General features: G+C 42.3%; 1 protein-coding gene across 1 annotated transcript in view; it reads left to right on the forward strand.

Annotated features, from left to right (window-relative positions):
• Window positions 1–312: 312 nt before the first annotated feature.
• The window catches only part of LOC138285069 (40-kDa huntingtin-associated protein-like), a 665,864-nt gene continuing 646,734 nt past the window's right edge, over window positions 313–19,442 (forward strand). Inside the window, exons 1-2 of the mRNA XM_069224556.1 lie at window positions 313–439; window positions 17,938–17,984. Of these exons, the coding sequence (XP_069080657.1) occupies window positions 366–439; window positions 17,938–17,984 (121 nt within the window). The 5' untranslated portion in view covers window positions 313–365. The remainder of the gene's footprint in view (window positions 440–17,937; window positions 17,985–19,442) is intronic.

Here is a 19,442-nt window from a genome sequence, read left to right on the forward strand (position 1 = left end):
AACTGAACGACATTCGTAGATTGCAATGTTTTGAAAACATCATTCCCAGCGCTCGCGCCTTTTAAGTAGTCTTAAACTAGCTGATTTCCAGTTTCCCGTTCTGCAACTCCAATAGATTTGTGTTCCTTACTCAACCACTCCACTCCCAATGTAGGATACGACTCTACGAGCGCCACACCAAGATGGCGTTGTCAGCAACCGATCTGTAAAGCGAAGCAGCGCAAAAGCTGTACTCCAAGCATATTTTTGTTAGTGAGCCCAATCCAAGATGGCAACCGTCGACAGGCCCCTATGGCACATGAGCCCATTTCTCTCTCTATGGCTCTCGCGTGCACGTTGGGCGGATGTTGTGATTCTGCTGTCAGATGGTATCGCGAGTAATGGCTGCGGACGGAGATTTTCTGTTGCGGTATCGGGCAGTGTCGAACAAGCTCAAAAAGTGAGAGAACGGGACGGGACGGGAGGTGGAGTGAGAAGCGTGTATACCTAGACAGCTCTAACAAACCCACAGACATTGATGTCCGTTGAAGAGATTTTGCATGTTATTGTCATAGGGTCGGGTTTTAAGTGGGGCCGATCCTGAACCAGTATTTATTAAAAAACCGGCTTTGGAAACGCGTTCCTGTGTTCATGCCTTATATTCAGGTCAGCTCAAGGCAAAAACAGTGATCCGTCTTCAGCTGACTTTAGATATTTTTAATTTTGTCCATAACAGTGCTTCATTTGCCGTTTACATCACACCTTTTACTTCATCTTTCATTCCCTATCTCGTTTATTTACGCAATATACACATACTCCCATATAATGCGTACTTTGACCAGTCTTCTCCAGGTGTCTCGGTTAGTTCAGATTCTGGGAGGGTGTTCATGATAAATCTCTATTGCATAGCTGCCAAGTTTCTCTGGTTCTTGAATTCTGGCACTTTTAGCCCCAGTTTTATAACGGAATGAACAAGTCAAGAAGTCCCAGAATTCAAGGGGAAAAAACCGTGCACTGGACTGGCTAGTCACGCATGGTCATGGGTTATTTGACAGGGTTCCAATTGACAGTTCTGGCGTTGAGCCTGAAGATAGTGCGAGTTTTTTTCATGCCTGTCAGTGGGTTCTAAAGATGTGCCGACAACAAGCACATCTAACCATTGGCCTCCCTGTACAGTGATGGCCCTATATGTGCCAACTGTAATTGTGAGAATATGTAAGAAGAAGGTACGTAACTATTGAATTGTGAAGAGCGCTAAAGGCAAAGAATGTGCTGGCTGGCAAATGAGTGGGTAGTTTGTGTGTATTAGAGGATGGTGAAATGGGAAAAATGAAAGGAATGTGCAGAAGGAAAGAGTGAAAAGATTTGTTGAAAAGGAAAGATATGACGTTAGATATTGTATTGTAATAGTATTTATATAGCGCTTACTACCCCTGACGAGGCGTCAAAGCGCTTTTTCGTGAGTAGCATGCTACTCCGGAACCCAAAAGGAATTAGTGGTGGATTAGTATAGGGAAATATGGGTACAGTTTTAGTATTATTTTATGAGTTAGCTTGAGCCGCGGATATGTGAGTTTGTTAGTTGGATTGACTGAGGCATGGAAGGGTGGAGGAGGGAAGAATCCAAAAGTGTTAATTGGGAGTTTATGGTAATAGGATTTAGGCTTGGGATGAGTAAAGGGGGTATGGAGGAGGGAAGAGTCTGTGGAAAGGGTTACGGAGATCATAGTAGCAGGGTGAGATAAATGAGGGAGAATTTAGTAGGGTTGTTTGGGAGATCATGGTAGTAAAGTGAGGTTTGGGTGAGTTAGATGTGGAAGAGGAGGGAAGAGCGTAGGCAGGGTTATTTAGAAGATGAAAGTAGTAGAATTGATTTGGGATGAGTCAGAGTGGTAATGGAGGATAGATTGATAGAGACATGACATATGGTGATGGGTAGACAAAGTGTGATATAAAATGAGAGCAGGGATTCATAAGTATCTAATATAACAACTTATTTAGGAGTTATGCAATGACCTATGAACATGTTAAGCATAGAATAACATCCACACACACATATATATACATATATATATACACACACACACATACATACACACATGAATACACACAGATATATGTACATACATATACAAATCATGAGTAGGTATACATTAGTTAAACTGGTTTAGAGAGTGTGTGTAGTTTATTGTTATAATAGTGATACATATTTTCTAAAGTACTATTTATAACTAGAATATACACATAATCAGATGAAAAATATTTACCAACATAGGCATATGCAGTCTATAGCTGTTTGAATATGGTGGTTATGAAGTAAAGAGCCAACTCGAGTAGTTTTCTGAAGACAAGATAGTTATCTGTGGCTCTTATAGTCATATATATATTCAGATACAGGATTTCAGAAAGATGTGCAAAGAATAAGGGAGTATGTGTCCTTTTTACATTTGCCATGTGTTAAGACATGATGTTGCTGTAGTGCATCCTCTCTACAGATCTCAGTTACCTGCTGCTTAGCCAGTGTGTGTGATGTAATGCAATGTTGATGGGTGCCAGTGCTGGTAAGAGTATCAGTTGGAGAGAGTGAGGTGAGAATAAGGATGCTGTTCCTGGTGGGGCATGTATGCATTTACCTGTAATCTAAGAGACTTCTTTTTAATAAATATACACTTTTAACCTAAGTGACTGGCTACCTGACTTCTGTTTACAAGAGAGCCATCTTCAAATCAAATCAAACAAAACTTTATTCGGCTTTCAACGAGCCATAAAAGTGTCAAGTAATAGCACATTGGTAATAAATAAATATAAGAAGGGTTGTACATAAAATAAGTAAGATTATAAGACACATCCTTAATTCATTCAAGAACAGGTATATATAAAACTTGATAAATATACATCAGTGCAAGGACAGGTTCAATTACGGTGTTTTTTTTTTTTTTTTTTTTGGGGAGTAAAGAATTTGCCAGAAATTGCAGATTTAGAAGTAAATTTAATTCAGTACACCCATAGACTTCCTTACAGAGAGTACTGTACATAAAAAATTTGCTAAAATTCCACATATTTCAATAGAGGATAAAATCTGTAAGCTAAAATACGCGTCGCGACACTTGCGCATATTAGTTGATCTTAAAAAAGGCAGTAAAAAGCGTTTTCTTGGTATATCATAAAATTTACAGAAGAGGACCACATGCATTGTAGATTGGGGAGCTTTCGCATCACATGGACATGCTCTTAAAACTGTACTCCAGTCACGCATAGTCGGAAAAGTTACTAGCCGGTGGAAGATATTTAAGCGGAATCTTGTGAGAACAAATCGATGTCGGGGATTTACCACGCTTACTAAGTAGGGCTGGACTGCGTCCGTCGACAGAATTAGTTGATTAGACATTACTGTTGGTTTTTTTGATTCCACTTCCCATCTCTGTTCATCCAAATACTTCAAAGTCAGAGCCTTCAAGTCTCTCCTGGTTATTTTTTCCAGTGATTGTGGGTTTAGATAATACGCTTCGCAGCCCATATTTTTGAAAAAGGTCATGATATATTTTAGCCAGGGAACTCTATACGAGTGTGTTAGATTCATACAGTCGGATAGTATGGCCTGGTTTAGTCCGGTATGCTCAGAGGTCCACACTTTGTGCCATAATAATAAAGGCTGTATCTTAATTAAATCAGTTACAAAGTGGACCCTAAGTTCCGAATGGCTAAAATATGATGACGTGCTATTTGGTGCCAATAGTAGATATCTCAGAAAGTCATTTTCCACCAACTGTATCGCATGGCAGTTCGTGTACCCCCAAATGCATGCTCCATAGGTAGCCGCCGGGATACATTTGGCTTTGTAGATTTTTCCCATGTTTGACGGGGAGATTCCCCCTAGCTTTTTGGAGAAAATCTTCAAGGCCGCCGTTGTTTTAATAATCTGGTCTTTTTTTGTTTTCACACAGTGTGCCCAGGTGGCCTGTTTGTCAAACATTATGCCCAAATATGAGAAGGTGGGAGCTATCTTCACTTTGTCCTCTTGAATAGTAGTTTTATAGGGCTTACTCAGTTTCCTGCCACAGTTCATTATGAACGTTTTCGAACGGTTAACTGTGAGGCCCAGGGCTGTCATGTAATTTATACAGGAGGTTAGGAGTTTCTGGAGGGCTAGCGGTGTCGTGGCCATGAGTACTGCATCGTCTGCGTAAAGAAGTGCAGGGACGGGGCGGTTACCTATTTGTGGGAGATCTTTACATTTGTTTATCAATTCATTTTCTAGGTTATTTATATATAATGAAAATAGTAGTGGTGCTAAAACACAACCTTGACGCACCCCTTTGTATATACCGAAAGACTTAGTGCATTCCCCTCTCATCCCGTACCTTACACTTGCTCCACACCCAGTATACAGTTCTCTTATAAAATGGACTATTGTTGGTTCAACTCCCATGCTTGTTAGGATGTCCCATAACTTTTCATGCAGGACGCAGTCAAATGCTGAGGACAAGTCTATGAAGGCCAGATGCAAATTACCCTCTCTAGTCTTCGTATACTTCCCCACTAGAATAGTTAAGTTCAGAGCCTGTTCCACTGTGCCTAGTCCTGTGCGGAAGCCATACTGCACTGGGGATAAAATATTATTTTCTTCCGCCCATATTTGAAGTCTGTTTAAAATTATTCTCCCTGCTAATTTGGCTGATGTATCAAGGTGGGAGATTGGCCTATAACAGGCTGGGTTTAGACGATCGCCCTTTTTGTATATGGGTATGATGATAGAATGACGCCATGTTGATGGTGGGCCTTGTGAGCAAATGGCCCTCAGTACCTGCGTCAGTAGGGGGCCCCATAAGTCAATGTTAGCTTTATATAGATCAATTGGGACACCATCAGGCCCTGGCGCTTTCCCAGCTTTGCTTGTGTTTATAGCTTCTACTACCTCCCCTAAGGTAAACTGAGGTGATACTGCTAGGTGTCGGACTTCCTCAGGATCTGGGACTTTTAAAAGGTCCGGGGGAGCTCTGTCATTGGGTTGACAGTATATTTTAGAAAAGTATGTAATCCAGTCCTCTTCCGAAATTGCAATTTCCATGCTGGGGGTATTATTGGCCCCTAGAACGGGAGAATTTATTGTTTTCCAGAAGAGGGCGTTGTCTTTCGTCAGACTGGCTCTGTGTAGGTTGTCCCATGACTTCTCTCTCAAGGCGAGTTTCCTCTTTTTTGTGGCTATCTTGTATGCCTGTCTACAGGTACGTATTTCAGTCTGACATCTTATGGGGGCGCTTAGGGCTTTTTTTAATCTTGTGTGCGCTTTCGTGCAATCGTGGTCAAACCAACCGATTTCCCTTTTCTTGCCCCCTGCCCCTCCAGACCTAACCGTGAGGGCGTTTTTTACAGCATAGGTTATCTGTTGAAAGGCACTTAGGCGTTGTCCAGGGTCCGTGTCTTCACTAAGGCAATCTAAGAACACTTGGGTATGTTCACATAATATGTCTTTCAATAATGCCTGTGGGTCAGTCTGAGTCCATCTCAAAGTGTAACCATTACCCAGGGCTAGTTCAATATCGTTTGCCATTGTTACCTCTCTGGTTTTAGCCTGTGTGGGAGGGATTAATGAAAGTTCCAAGCTTTGGGGGAAATGGTCGCTTATTGCGATATCGTGGATTGTATAATTAATAAAATAGTGTAAAAAATGAGTTGACATTAAAATATAATCAATAATTGTGTGTGCACCCCTTCCATTAAAGGTTGGTTTAAGCTGTAGTTCTTTAGTCAGTAATTCATTTACAAAAAACAAATTATATTTTTGAGCCACTGAATTCATTGCCTCTCCTTGAATGGTATGTGAGAAGTGCAATCCTAGGCCAAGATCTTCGGTATCCCAGCCACACACCTTTCCTGTAAGTTCCTTGCAGAGGTGTATGTTAAAGTCGCCCCCCCATATAATGAGGGTCTCGCGTCTATTGCTCGCGCATATTTCCTCTAGGTCCTCACCCATCTCTGTTAAAATTTTGGGGACTTCTCTGTGGGTTGCATTATTATAGAAGTTGATGAGTACTAGGTGCGTGTTCTGGTCCAAGTTGCATTCAATCATTTGATAATAGGTTTTTGTAATTTGCATTTTTGGGTTATTTAGCCGTGCCTTGTTTGAGATATATGTACATAAGCCTCCCTTTGGCCTGCCGTGATTAACCTGTACAGCTGGTGTATGGAATGTCTTATACCCATTTATGTGAACTGGATTTAGTGTCCAGGTCTCCTGGAGACAAATACAGGGAAAATCCCTGATGAAATTCACCCAGAGTTCGTTGTTGATCTTATTGGTTAGGCCTGCCACATTCCAATAGAGTATAGTTGTTCCCGTGTATTGATAGGGTTGAGGGGGCACCTCCTCTATAGATGGTATAGGTTGTACATCGTCTTGAGTGTAGATTATTGGAGGGAGTTGGTTTCCCTGATTCGAACGGATATCTATGATGTTCCGATCGGGTGCCTTCTCTTGGGATACATTGCCGCTATTCTCAGTAGGTCTTTCTTTATTTACATCCGGGGCAAGGTCATATAGGGGATCTATCTGGTTCCTGTTTAGTCAGTCCAAATCTTCTAGCGTTTGAAGAGGTAGAAATCTATTACTAAGAGGATTATGGCCCAAGGTATTTAGTACTTGTTCATTTACGGGTTGTAGGTTCCTAACATTACGCCCCGGAGATCTTGGATAAAAGAAACCCAGGGGTAGCAGTGAGATTCCTTGGCAAGTGACTTGTCTAGCGCCTAGTTTGTGGATGATACTGTGGACCAGGTCTGGTGTCTTAAATGAAAGTACCACACAGTCTCCTTCCGCTACTTTTTCCCTGTTTCCTAGCCACTTTACTTTTCTTACCATTTTTATATCGTTAAATAAGACCCCCACCCCCCCAGGACCCAAGCGTGTTCCTATCCAGTTCAGGGCCTTATTCCTCAATGCCGGCCACGTTTCCCGGTATTGATCACCTATGGGGGGAACGTTTGACAGGACCACTACATATGGGGATGCCTCCGGAGGAAGATGTAAGTGATCACTAGGTATGTATGTGGAGTTCGGGGGTCTTGTTTCAATATGTTGGGACCTTCCTATGTCTGTTTGGAGAGTATTTATCCTAATTGGTGGAGAAGTATTGGGCAATGTGGAAGCTTGTTTATGATTAGTAGTTAGTGCTGGTGGGAATGATTGTGTACTAGATGGAGGCTTGTGAATAGGGAGTATATGGCTAGTACTTGCTGTTACGGAAGATACCTGTGGTTTAATCAAAAGCCTTGGGAACGAGTGTGGGTCATTAGCCTTATCTATGAGTATGGGTTCAAAATTTCGCTCGAAGTTTGAATTTGGCAATATTATACTTTGGTTTTGATTTAGGTCATGTAGAGCCTCTGGGTATAAAGACTTTACAGATCCCATGCCTGCCTCGACCCTACACTCCACTACTTTTAAGCGTTCCAACAGGGAATCCAATTTGGCCCCAAATGATGAGTTCATGCTATTTATTAGGTCACAGAGGTTGGCTAGGAGAGAACTAGTCGTGTCTGCTGGTTTAATTAGGAGTTTCTTGCGAGCTGACTTCTTTATGGGCTTTCTATCGAGTGTGGGTACCGAGTCATTCTTTAGAGATTTTTTAGGGGTGTTGTCTGCCTTCTCTGGCGGCGGCTTCCTTTGTCGTTTGGCTACAGGTGAAAGGTCATCTAGTGAGAGGATTGAGTCTGAAATGTTTTGAATGCATCAATTTTTTTCTATTACATCTCTGTTCAGTGCATCATTATTACACCTTATAAAATCATCAGTTATCACTACGTCCGTTAGGGATTGGGTACTATGGTCTTTAGATGTCAGGATTTTCCCCTCTACGTTAGCAATTTGTTTGTCTATCATACCCATAGCCCCTGAAATGTATTTTAATATAGAAGTACTATCTTTTAAGGTTGGGGGGTGACTCAGTTTTGAGTGCTTTTTTTCCCCATATTTTTATATGGTGTCTCTCTGAATCCGGTATGAGGAGAGGTGGGGTATTTGTTAATTATGTGGATCAAGATAACACCAACCCAACTAAAATAATTATAAGATTTGGCAGAAAGTGGAAATATATAGAGAACACTTTGCCGAGGGTAACAGTCTGTTTGAGTATGAATTAGAATTTTAAAAAAAGAAGGAAGATAAGAAAAGGAAGGGATAAAAATAAATTGTCACTTAATTATCCCGCGTATAGTAGCTCCTGGGATGTTCCTGCTCTTGGTGTCCCACCAAAGGCTGAGGCAAAACCCGAGGTTTCCCAAAGAGAAGCCGCTGGCCGGGTCAAAATGAGAGCCATCTTTATTTACAACACTGGTGACAATTTAGAAACGAAACCTTGCGTATGAAGATAGAAGAAACAAAGAGAAGAGAGGTTGAAGCCTTATGGAGAGAAGAGAAACACCCGAAAGCCCCACCAGTGTCTTTTACACCAGACAGACTACCTTATATATAAGTGTAAGGGAGTTTGACTGAAGTACGCAGATTGAGCGTGACTGATGTAACCTCTGTAATCTGTGCCAACAGTGTGTGAGTTAGCTTGTTCAACATTTTATTTGCTTTAGCAAAACTTGCTGTGGGGAGTGAACTGAAAGTATGTAAAGAGATACCGATGGGAGTGATTGATCCTCATGGAGACTTTACAGAGCAGGCGTTGTGAGCATGAGACTGGTGAGCCACAGTATTATTAGTTTTAATGTGGCCAGCGAGGCGCGCTGTCAACCAAGGCATTAGTGAGCCTCTGAGGGTTGGGAGAGTGCATGTCCCCTTACCGTTGTAGTGAGCGTAACTAATATGGCGTTTGAATTGGCCGCAAGGCTGCCATGTTCTGCTTCTGGCAACTTGAGAATGTTGTCTTTTGGCGGCGTTCTCAGGAGCTGCAAGGCTGGCATGTGTTGTTCTTGGAATTCCAGGTGTTTGCTAGTGCAGCAATAATGAGGACACCTGAGGCTGTTCAACATTCCAAGCGTGTAAGATGTACGCTTGCAGTCGACTCATGGATGTAACATTTCAGAGGCGGGAACCCGCACTGCTGTGTCAACAGGAAACAAGGGAACGTGAATTGCAGTACAACGTGCTTCGAAACCTGAATAAAGGGATAAAGATTTTAACATGCCCAGCGGCCGTCGGATTCCTTTTTGTTAGTAGAATTAAAGGCTTAAACATGCGCTTCATGTTCCCCATTCTTTGAAATATCAGGAACTTTGTGGGGGAGGGCAACATGCAGTCACTACCTATTGAAAGAAGAGTGGCCAGGGCACACCAGTAGCATGAATCCTGATCCTGATAATGTTCAAGAATAAATAGAAAGTTTGTTCTTGGAAGATGATGTGTAGATATTTATTATAAGTGCAGGTAGAAAGTAGAAATCTAAATCAAAAGACTGCGTTGTACAAAATGACCATGTGTCCAGAGCAGCCAGATGGTGATAAATGGTCAAAGTTACAATAGGATGTTCGAATGTAACAATAAGTCCATACAGCAAAACAGCCAACAAGTGTTTCGTCTTCAAGACTTTGTCAAGGCTTCAGATGTATATAAAACATTATATGTAAACACGAAAGGTACATAGATCAAGCTGCTGGTAGTCATGAGTCCTTGGGAGAAATCAAATAGTATTGGCAAATGATGGCCATGATAAGCCTCAAGTATTTGTGGAGCGAATAAACCCGTGCCGTGCGCGTCGGGATTTTGGCAGAGTGTACATTTGCCAATACTAATGGCTCTATTTTGTGGTAGTGTGGACGAACAGTAGGCTTATCAGAGGGTAGTGTTAATCATTTGTTGTACACACACAGGCAATAAATGAGGAACACACACTCAAAGACTTTACTCCAGGCCAATAGTTTTTATATGGAAAAATATATTTTCTTAATTTATTTTTAGAACCACAAGTTCAGGATTTGAAGTAATTACATTAAATGCAAGGTACTCCACACAGGTAAGTTAGGAACTTTGAATTAGAGCAATAACATATACAGTTTTTGTTAAAATGGCAAATAGCTATCTGACGTCACCTGCTGGCCCTGGCCACTCAGAGCAGTCCAGTGTGCCAGCAGCACCTCTGTTTCCAAGATGGCAGAGGTCTGGAGCACACTGGAGGAGCTCCGGACACCTCCCAGGGGAGGTGCAGGTCAGGGGAGTGGTCACTCCCCTTTCCTTTGTCCAGTTTCGCGCCAGAGCAGGGCTAAGGGGTCCCTGAACCTGTGTAGACTGGCTTATGCAGAAATGGGCACCATCTGTGCCCAAGAAAGCATTTCCAGAGGCTGGGGGAGGCTACTCCTCCCCTGCCTTCACACCATTTTCCAAAGGGAGAGGGTGTAACACCCTCTCTCAGAGGAAGTCCTTTGTTCTGCCATCCTGGGCCAGGCCTGGCTGGACCCCAGGAGGGCAGAAACCTGTCTGAGGGGTTGGCAGCAGCTGCAGTGAAACCCCTGAAAAGGCAGTTTGGCAGTACCAGGGTCTGTGCTACAGACCACTGGGATCATGGGATTGTGCCAACCATGCCAGGATGGCATAGAGGGGGCAATTCCATGATTATAGACATGTTACATGGCCATATTCGGAGTTACCATTGTGAAGCTACACATAGGTAGTGACCTATGTGTAGTGCACGCGTGTAATGGTGTCCCCGCACTCACAAAGTCCGGGGAATTTGCCCTGAACAATGTGGGGGCACCTTGGCTAGTGCCAGGGTGCCCTCACACTAAGTAACTTTGCACCTAACCTTTACCAGGTAAAGGTTAGACATATAGGTGACTTATAAGTTACTTAAGTGCAGTGGTAAATGGCTGTGAAATAACGTGGACGTTATTTCACTCAGGCTGCAGTGGCAGGCCTGTGTAAGAATTGTCAGAGCTCCCTATGGGTGGCAAAAGAAATGCTGCAGCCCATAGGGATCACCTGGAACCCCAATACCCTGGGTACCTCAGTACCATATACTAGGGAATTATAAGGGTGTTCCAGTAAGCCAATGTAAATTGGTAAAATTGGTCACTAGCCTGTTAGTGACAATTTGAAAGAAATGAGAGAGCATAACCACTGAGGTTCTGGATAGCAGAGCCTCAGTGAGACAGTTAGTCATAACACAGGTAACACAGTCAGGCACACTTATGAGCACTGGGGCCCTGGCTGGCAGGGTCCCAGTGACACATACAACTAAAACAACATATATACAGTGAAAAATGGGGGTAACATGCCAGGCAAGATGGTACTTTCCTACACTTTATTATTGGGGTGAGTGCTCCAAATAAATGTTGGTAGCTCGGACTGGAATACTGACACTGATTCCAGAAAAAAAGTGTACACACGTTTGCAACGTTTAACAATATGAGACTACATATGCTTCCAGAATTCTCTGATTAAATGCAAATATTTGCAAAAACTTGAAAGCAATATTGATGAGTCTTTTCTTTCAAAATAAAATTGTCACAAAAAATGCAGCTAGGAAGAAAATGTTCTGCTAAATTAGGGTGAGATTTTAGGTACAATTTCTTGAAATGTATTGATGCATGCTAGTTTTTTCAAATAATATTAATAATAGAACATCCGTGTAATCAGTTTCAACAAGTTTATGGAATGATGAAAATAAACAAGCAATGGCAAAACATTATGTCTGACATTGGTGGTTAGCCGTTTGGATGTCTCAGTGCGTGTCTTGTTTTGACATTTCTTTTTTAAAAAGTTATTGTTGTGGGGGCTGTCGGGCCCTCACCATTGTAACAAACATTGGCAAAACGCAAAAGTATTTTCAGGTCTCAAAAAGCACACATTGCCACAGTAGTTCCTGCCACTGAACAAAGCTACTTTGTGTGCTGATATGCTCTTTGTGAAAGAGCAGATTGTTTTTTTTGTTATATATATTTGTAAGGGTAGGTGCTGCCCAACATGGACATGACAGTGCCCCACCCAATAAATATTTGGAAGCAGTCTTTCTCCCCCTCTGGGGGGTAGATTGGCAGGGGTGTGGAATTTAATAAAATATCTGTTTGCCCATGGGACAGGTTGCTTCTTAAACCTACTTGCCCTGTAACAATTTCAGCTTGTCTCTTTGATGCCATGTAGTGCAGCGACAAATTATGGCAGCAATCTCATTATGTAAGAGCTCTGATAATAGCCTTTCTTATTATGTCAGGGCTACTAATATAGTAGGGCTTGAATACTTGCAATTTCAATCCGTACTATAGCAATTTCCTCATTTTGCCACCTTTCCGCAGATCTGCATACTGGGGCAGGAGGAAGCAGTAAGCAGCAGTTCCAGGGCAGAAATGCCTTTGAGTCTGCAACCCTACTAACTTTCATGTTTTAAGGTTTTTCACAGGCTCTTCTATAGTCTTTTCCCATAATGAGAAAGGTTGAAAATGTACTCCTGACAATGGCTGAAGTAGAAGTTCTTCCAGGGTTGTGGAAAAAAAGTGGTTAAAGGAAAGTGAACTTGTAAACGCTCAGTAGATTTTCACATGAGCAAATCTACACATGCGTATTTGCTTGTGCTACAATACAGTTCACAAATATTTTCTAGGAGTACAATTTCCTGGTCTACTTCTGTAAGTTCTTGTGAATTCATGAAAGCCACTAATTCAAAGACATAACCGCTGGGTGCACGTTTGTGACTTTCTTTAAGAATTGGGTCCCTAATTAGGTCCGGCGTTAACAAAGACATTTTGTTTTAATAAACGTTTGTTTCTCTCTCTGTCTATTGGCTGGCCTTACTGTGAGCCACCGCATTCTGCTCTTCCACGAGGAGCATATTGGCACACAAAGTAGTTTTGTTCAGTGCCAGGAACTACTATGGCAATCAGTGGCGTAACGAAACTGGAGGAGGCCCCCCTGCAAAGAACATGGAGACCCCACCCACTCCCATTCGTGACTCACTCAGAGCAGGTGCTGTGCTAAGGGGCCCCCTGGAGTGGAGCTGTGGGGCCCTTTGTTATGCCACTGGTGGCAGTGTGTGCTTTTTGAGACCCAATTTTTTTTTTCTTTTTGCCAGTGTTTGTTACAATGGTGAGGGCCTGGAAGCTCCCACAACAATAAAGTGTTACAAAAGCCATGTCAAAACAAGACATGCATTGATGAAACCAAAAAACTGGCAAAAAATGTTGGATCGGATGGCTTTGCCAGTGGTTGTTTATTTTCATGCTTCCCATAATCTTGTTGAAAATGTTTACACTGATTTTCCATTAGGAATATTTTTTGGAAATACCAGCATGCATCAACACATTATACTAAATGACTCTTCATAGAAATAGCACCTAAAATTACGTAGTAGCAAAACATTTTTTTCTACTTATTTTAAAGCAAAGACTCATCACTCTTGCTTACATGCTTCTGCAAACATTTGCATCTAATCAGAGAGCATTCTGGGAGCATTATATGTAGCCTGATAATATTAAACCTTTCAAATGCGTGTACACGTTTTTTTTTTTTTTTTTTTTTTTTACTGGAACCACTGTCAGTAGTGCATTGTGCCCTTAAAACATTTATTTACAGCGCTCACCCTAATAATGAAGGCTTTTTATTATTGAACCATAAATACAAATTCGAACAGCATTAACATATGGACACACATATTACCTCAACTGCATACAGTTCCCTTCTCTGCAAATTGACAGCCAAAGGGTTTGTTCTGCAGGGAGTTGGTCCTACTTGTCCCAAGGACAAAATAAAGATGCAAACTTGTTGCCCTTGACCCCAAACAATATGTCTTAGGTGTGAGGCGATAGGAATTCCACATCGCTGGATTGGGGGAACTACCCCATCTACCCTCCCTTGGGAGGGGGGGGGATGGCCGAAAGACCACTAGACATCTTGGATTACTTTTTTTGTTGTAATTTTATGGATGGGGGCTGCACGGCATGGCCAAGCCCCCAACCCCATACAAATGGTAAACAGTCTTTCTGCCCCCCCCCGGGAGGCAGATGAGGGCAGTTACCCCTCCATCTAGGGGCAGAAAGCTGACTAGACACCAGTGATTATTATTTTTTTTTTAAAGAATTGTAGGAATGATAGCTACCTAGCATGGGCATGGCTATAGCCCCACACCCATGAAAATAGAAAAATAGAAATCCCCCCCCCCTCCCCTCCTTTCTGAGGGGCAGATTGTGGTATTATCCTTGATTTCCCCCCCTCCCCCCAGAGAGACAGAAAGCCCACTAGCAGCCAGGGGTTGTTTGTTATATATAGGGGTAGGGTGCAGCCCAGCATGGACATATCTATGCTCCTAACCACTGCTAATCAGTTCTAAATTGCATATGCTCTCTCCCTAAAACATGGTGACATTGGGTCATACCCAATTGGCTTATTTAATTTACTTGTAAGTCCCTAGTCAAGTGCACTACATGTGCTACTAGTGGGTTGCAGCACTGGTTGTGCCACCTACACAAGTAGCCCCCTAACCATGTCTCAGGCCTGCCTCTGCAGTGCCTGTGTGTGCAGTTTCACTGCCACTTCAGCTTGGCATTTAAAAGTAAATGCCAAGCCTTAAACTCTCTTTTTTCTACATAAGTCACCCCTAAGGTAGGCCCTAGGTAGCCCATAGGGCAGGGTGCTATGTAGGTAAAAAGCAGGACATGAATGTGTGTTCTATATGTCGTTGTAGTGTAAAACTCTTAAAGTTGTTTTTACACTGCTGTGGGGCCTGCTCCGTTTATAGGATAGCATTAGGGCCACCCTCGTATACTGTTTGAGTGGTAGATCCTGATCTGAAAGGAGTAGCCAGGTCATATTTAGTATGGCCAGAATGGTGATACAAAATCTTGCTAATGGTGAAGTTGGATTTTATATCACTATCTTAGAAATGCTACTGTTAGAAAGTGAGCATTTCTCTACACTAAAATCCTTCTGTGCCTTCCAATCCACGTCTGGCTAGGTTTAGTTCACGGCTCCCATGTGCATTCACTCAGACAACCCCAAACACAGGATGCTCAGTTACACTTGCATGTATCTACATATTAAATGGGTCTTCCTGGGCTGGAAGGGTGGAGGGCTTGACACTTACCTGTCAAATGACAGTAGCCTGCCCTCACACAAAGGACTGCCACCCCCCCTATTGGCAGACAGGATGAAACTGAAAGGGGACCTTGTGCACTTCTAAGCCACTCTTTGAAGTCTTCCCCACTTCAAAGGCACATTTGGGTATTTAAGCAGGATCTCCGACCCTACCAACTCAGACACTTCTGAGGTAGACACTCTACTTCATCAGACATTTCTTGACAAGACACTCTTGTCACAGACACTTCCTGGAGAAGAGAACCTGAACCAGAACCTGCAACCTGCCAGAAGAACTGCCTGGCTGCCCAAGGGACTCACCTGACTGCTTTCTGTGAAGGACTGCTTCCTTGCTGTTGCCCTGCTGCCTTGCTGCTCTCTGGCTGTGGCTGTGCTGAGAAGTGCTCTCCAAGGTAGATAGAACCATACACTTCAAAAGGTACTTTAAACAAAGAGTACTATAAAGTCAATGTCTGGAGACAAAAAAAAACACCTCCCATATATTTCCAGAGAAATGTAATAAACAATTATTAACATAAAATGCCAAAGAACTTAAGGCTGATATTCAAATGTCCTGTACTTGAATAAGGATATCCAAGTCCAATTCTATTCATATTGATGAAGATTAACGTATGTGTTGTTCCAGTCTCTTTGATGATCAAATATCAATATCAGTGGACATTGATATTTGATCATCAAAGAGACTCAATATCAATGGACATTTATATTTGATCATCAAAGAGACTGGAACAACGCATACGTTAATCTTCATCAATATGAATTGAATTGGACTTGGATATCCTTATTCAATTACAGGACATTGAAATATCAGCTTTAAGTTCTTTTGCATTTTGTGTTAATAATTGTTTATTACATTTCTCCGGCAATATATGGGAGGTGTTTTTTTTGTCTCCAGACATTGACTTTATAGTACTCTTTGTTTAATAATGGTAATTTAACAAGTGCCTTTTGTTGTGTATGGTTCAAGAATTGTGCGTTTTAGCACACAGTTAGGGCTTAGGGGTGGGGCCCTTCCAGGGTGCACCGTTTTGGATATTGTTTTCACTTGATATTTACCTCATTGCCTCGAGCGCTATTGTTTCTCCCATTAGATTACACCCGCATTAAGTTACTAATAAGGGCTTGGATAGAGCTTGCCTCCTGTTCCCTGAAGTCTCAGAACCAAAAGGACTTCATCTCTGCAAGAAGAACTCCTTCTGTAGCGAAAATCAACACACAGCCTGCCAGAAACGATGCATAGCCTGCATTGCAGTGAAAAATTCACCGAAAGCTGAACTGGAACAACGCAGACTGACTTCGCAACAAGATCGACTCAGTGCCAGTGTAGCGACCGGAAATTCAATGCACGGCCCACAGGATCGACGCACAGCCGAGCCGGAACAACACAGCCTGATTTCCAGAGAGGAATCGACGCAGCGCCTGCCGTGCGGTAGAAATTTCCGCCCACCGGATCGACGCAGGCCCTGTGACTTCGTCCTGTCAGCACCAGATTTCAACGCATCGTCCCCAGGATGTCTGAAAACCCCGCAAACCAAAGAGGATCCAGGACTGAGCGCCGGAAATCGACGCAAAGCCTTCCCTGCGTGAAAAAGAAATGACTCATCGCGTGTGCGGCCAGAGAAATCGACACACACCTCTGTGTTTTCCACGCATCTCCTCCTCCGCGGGTCCTTGCAGAGATTTTGCACGCAAACCAGGTACATTGTGCCTGTAAGAGACATTTGTTGCTTTTAAGAGACTAAAGACACTTTATATCATTTTTACAGTGATATCTCAACATGTACTTATTGCATCTTAGTCGTTTTCACCTGCATTTATCCAGAGAAATATTATATATTTTTCTAAACACTGTGTGATGTATTTTTGTGTTCTTCTACTGTGTTATTGCATTATTTATTGCACAAATACTTTACGCATTGCCTTCTAAGTTAAGCCTGACTGCTCAGTGTGCCAAGCTACCGAAGGGTGGGAACAGGATAATTTGGATTGTGTGCGACTTACTCTGACTAGAGTGAGGGTTCTTGCTTGGACAGGGCTAACCTGACTGGCAACCACAGACCCCTTTTCTAACAGAGGCCTAAGCACAAACTACCCCAAATAACTCAAAAAAAGGCTTAGCGTGGGGAGGGGTGGGGGAGTGCAGAGGCCCAGCAGCGAAAGGGTTAAAATGGTATGTTTTAACTGACATTCTCACCTAACTATATAGCATGTGATTCACGTAGATTAAAAAAAAAAAATGCATTTCAAAGTTTTTTTTCTTGTAAAGATATTTCAATTCCTAATTAGAACACTACTTTAACCTTTGTTTTTCAGTGACTATATATTGCACACAGCTTCTAATTTATCCCCTTGTCTGTATATATAGGTCTGGTATGTTGCTACTAGCTAATCTGATTGGTTGTCCCACCAAAGAACTGCTTGTTTTTAGGAGGTCATAGGTTGCCTAAGCCCATATCTCATTGCAGCCAGTTGGCTGCTTCAGATGGCAAAAACTTTGTCAAGGGGAGAAACTCACCTTTTGTTGAAATACTACACAAGCAGTTTTTGAGCTGGACATGTTAGAATACTGCGTGCCAAAGACCAGAACTCTCCATCTTGGTACCAGACCCCTAGACTTTGTCGAAAGTCTTGCATCTATGTTATAAACATTAAATTAATACCTGTGATCACTGTTTTACACACAACTTATGAGCCAGTCCATGTGAACTGTCAGTGGTGCATGCTATACAAGCAGGGCTCTCTCACAGCCAGTGCAGACAGAAGGCAGTGGTGGGGATAGAAAACCACTAACATGTAGTACAGGCCTGTGTAGAAGTGTCTAGAGCATTTGCTTCCTTTGCAATGTGAACCCTATGAATGTTTTCTCATTCATACGTGTATATCTTTGCACTGAGGAATTATTTATAAGAGAAATTCTGTGATTATTGTTTTTCTAGGAGATTTTTACGGAAGCCAAATGTGGCTGAAGCAAGTGAGCAGTTTGGTGAGTTTTATGTTTATACAGCATTTTTACATATGAATACGAAAAATGTGACTGGCATCTTCTGGCCTATTTTATTACATTCTCCTTCTTGCTATTCCATTGTATTTTCTATGTCTAGAGTCTGATAACAAGATAATTGTAGGATCATTTCTTTTAGGTATTAATGTGCGAAACTCTATCAGAATGTGTTTAACATGCATCCTGGAGAGTTGTTTCTACAAGAGATTTTCAGGATATGCACTTGAAGTAAATTTGCATACAAGTAATCTATAGAGGATTGATTTAAATAGTCTTCTGATATTCCATAAATTGTGCATAAATCTGGTCGCCATGGACGTACATTGATAAAGTAAATTAAAAAAAATAATGATAATCTTTGTAGTCTTCAGTATTATATGATTACAACTTTTTTTTTTTAGGTGTCACCAACCAGATAGTAGTAGTTGTTTGGTTGTGGATGACCTATTGTAAGGTTACAGTGGGCTTGCAGCTTGCTATTGGTTAGTTTTATAGACACTCTTGTTAGCTTGCTCCCTATTCAGACAGCTTTTAGTTATCTGTTATTAAAGACCTATTGTGTACAATACCAATACTTAGAGCTGGCCTCAGGTCAGTCCACTGCTTATCATTTCTTGGCTTTCCTATTAACGTCTTATGCTTACTTCTTATTTGATGGTTATCCTTCCTCTTCTTGCTTTTGTCTCTCCCCAGGCATGAAGAGGACCACTTCCTGTGTAGTGTGGCATCTGGGCATGGCTCAATGCACCATTCTGTCCTCTTCCAGTTTGGCGGGACAACTCTTTTGGTGTGTTGAGCTCCTTAGCCCATCCCAGGGGGCTATGAAGGGAACTACACGCCCCTAGAAGACCGACTTGACAAGTTGTTTTCCCTCTCCTATCCCAAGTGCTAGCTTGTCTGCCTGAACGATAGAGCAGCACATCTCCGAAGTATTACCCATTTGCCCTTCAAAGGTAGCTTCTCCTTTGAAGCTCGCCTTTTGGGTCAACTTCCGTGTGGCTTCATACAGTAGAGAGAGCTGCCACATTCTTCCAGGTCAGGCCCCTGTAGCATGCTTTCCGAGGAGTCATTAGCTTGTCTCCCCACAAGGGCTGAAAGCTTTCTCGACGATAGGAACCCATGTGCAACCAGTATAGTAAAGTTGCACACTGCAACCTGGTATATTGATTTTGACCTGAAAATCATGTCCGGCTTAACGTAATAAGTTGTTTGATACCTTGGATGAGTCACTTTGGTCACACCATTCCAGAGTTAGCACAGTTGAGGGTCAGCGTGTAACTCTGCCCTTGCAGATTGGGTGACCAAGCTTTTCCACAGTAAAAAAAAACAAAAAAACAGAAAAGTGTTTGGGTATATTGCACCCAGCTTTAGGACTCAATAGGCCTGCTGTATGGGTGACTTACACATTTCTCTTCCAGGGGATCCTCATCAATAGTCATA

The sequence above is a fragment of the Pleurodeles waltl genome, chromosome 3_1 (assembly GCF_031143425.1).
Source record: "Pleurodeles waltl isolate 20211129_DDA chromosome 3_1, aPleWal1.hap1.20221129, whole genome shotgun sequence".
Classification (NCBI taxonomy): Eukaryota; Metazoa; Chordata; class Amphibia; order Caudata; family Salamandridae; genus Pleurodeles; species Pleurodeles waltl.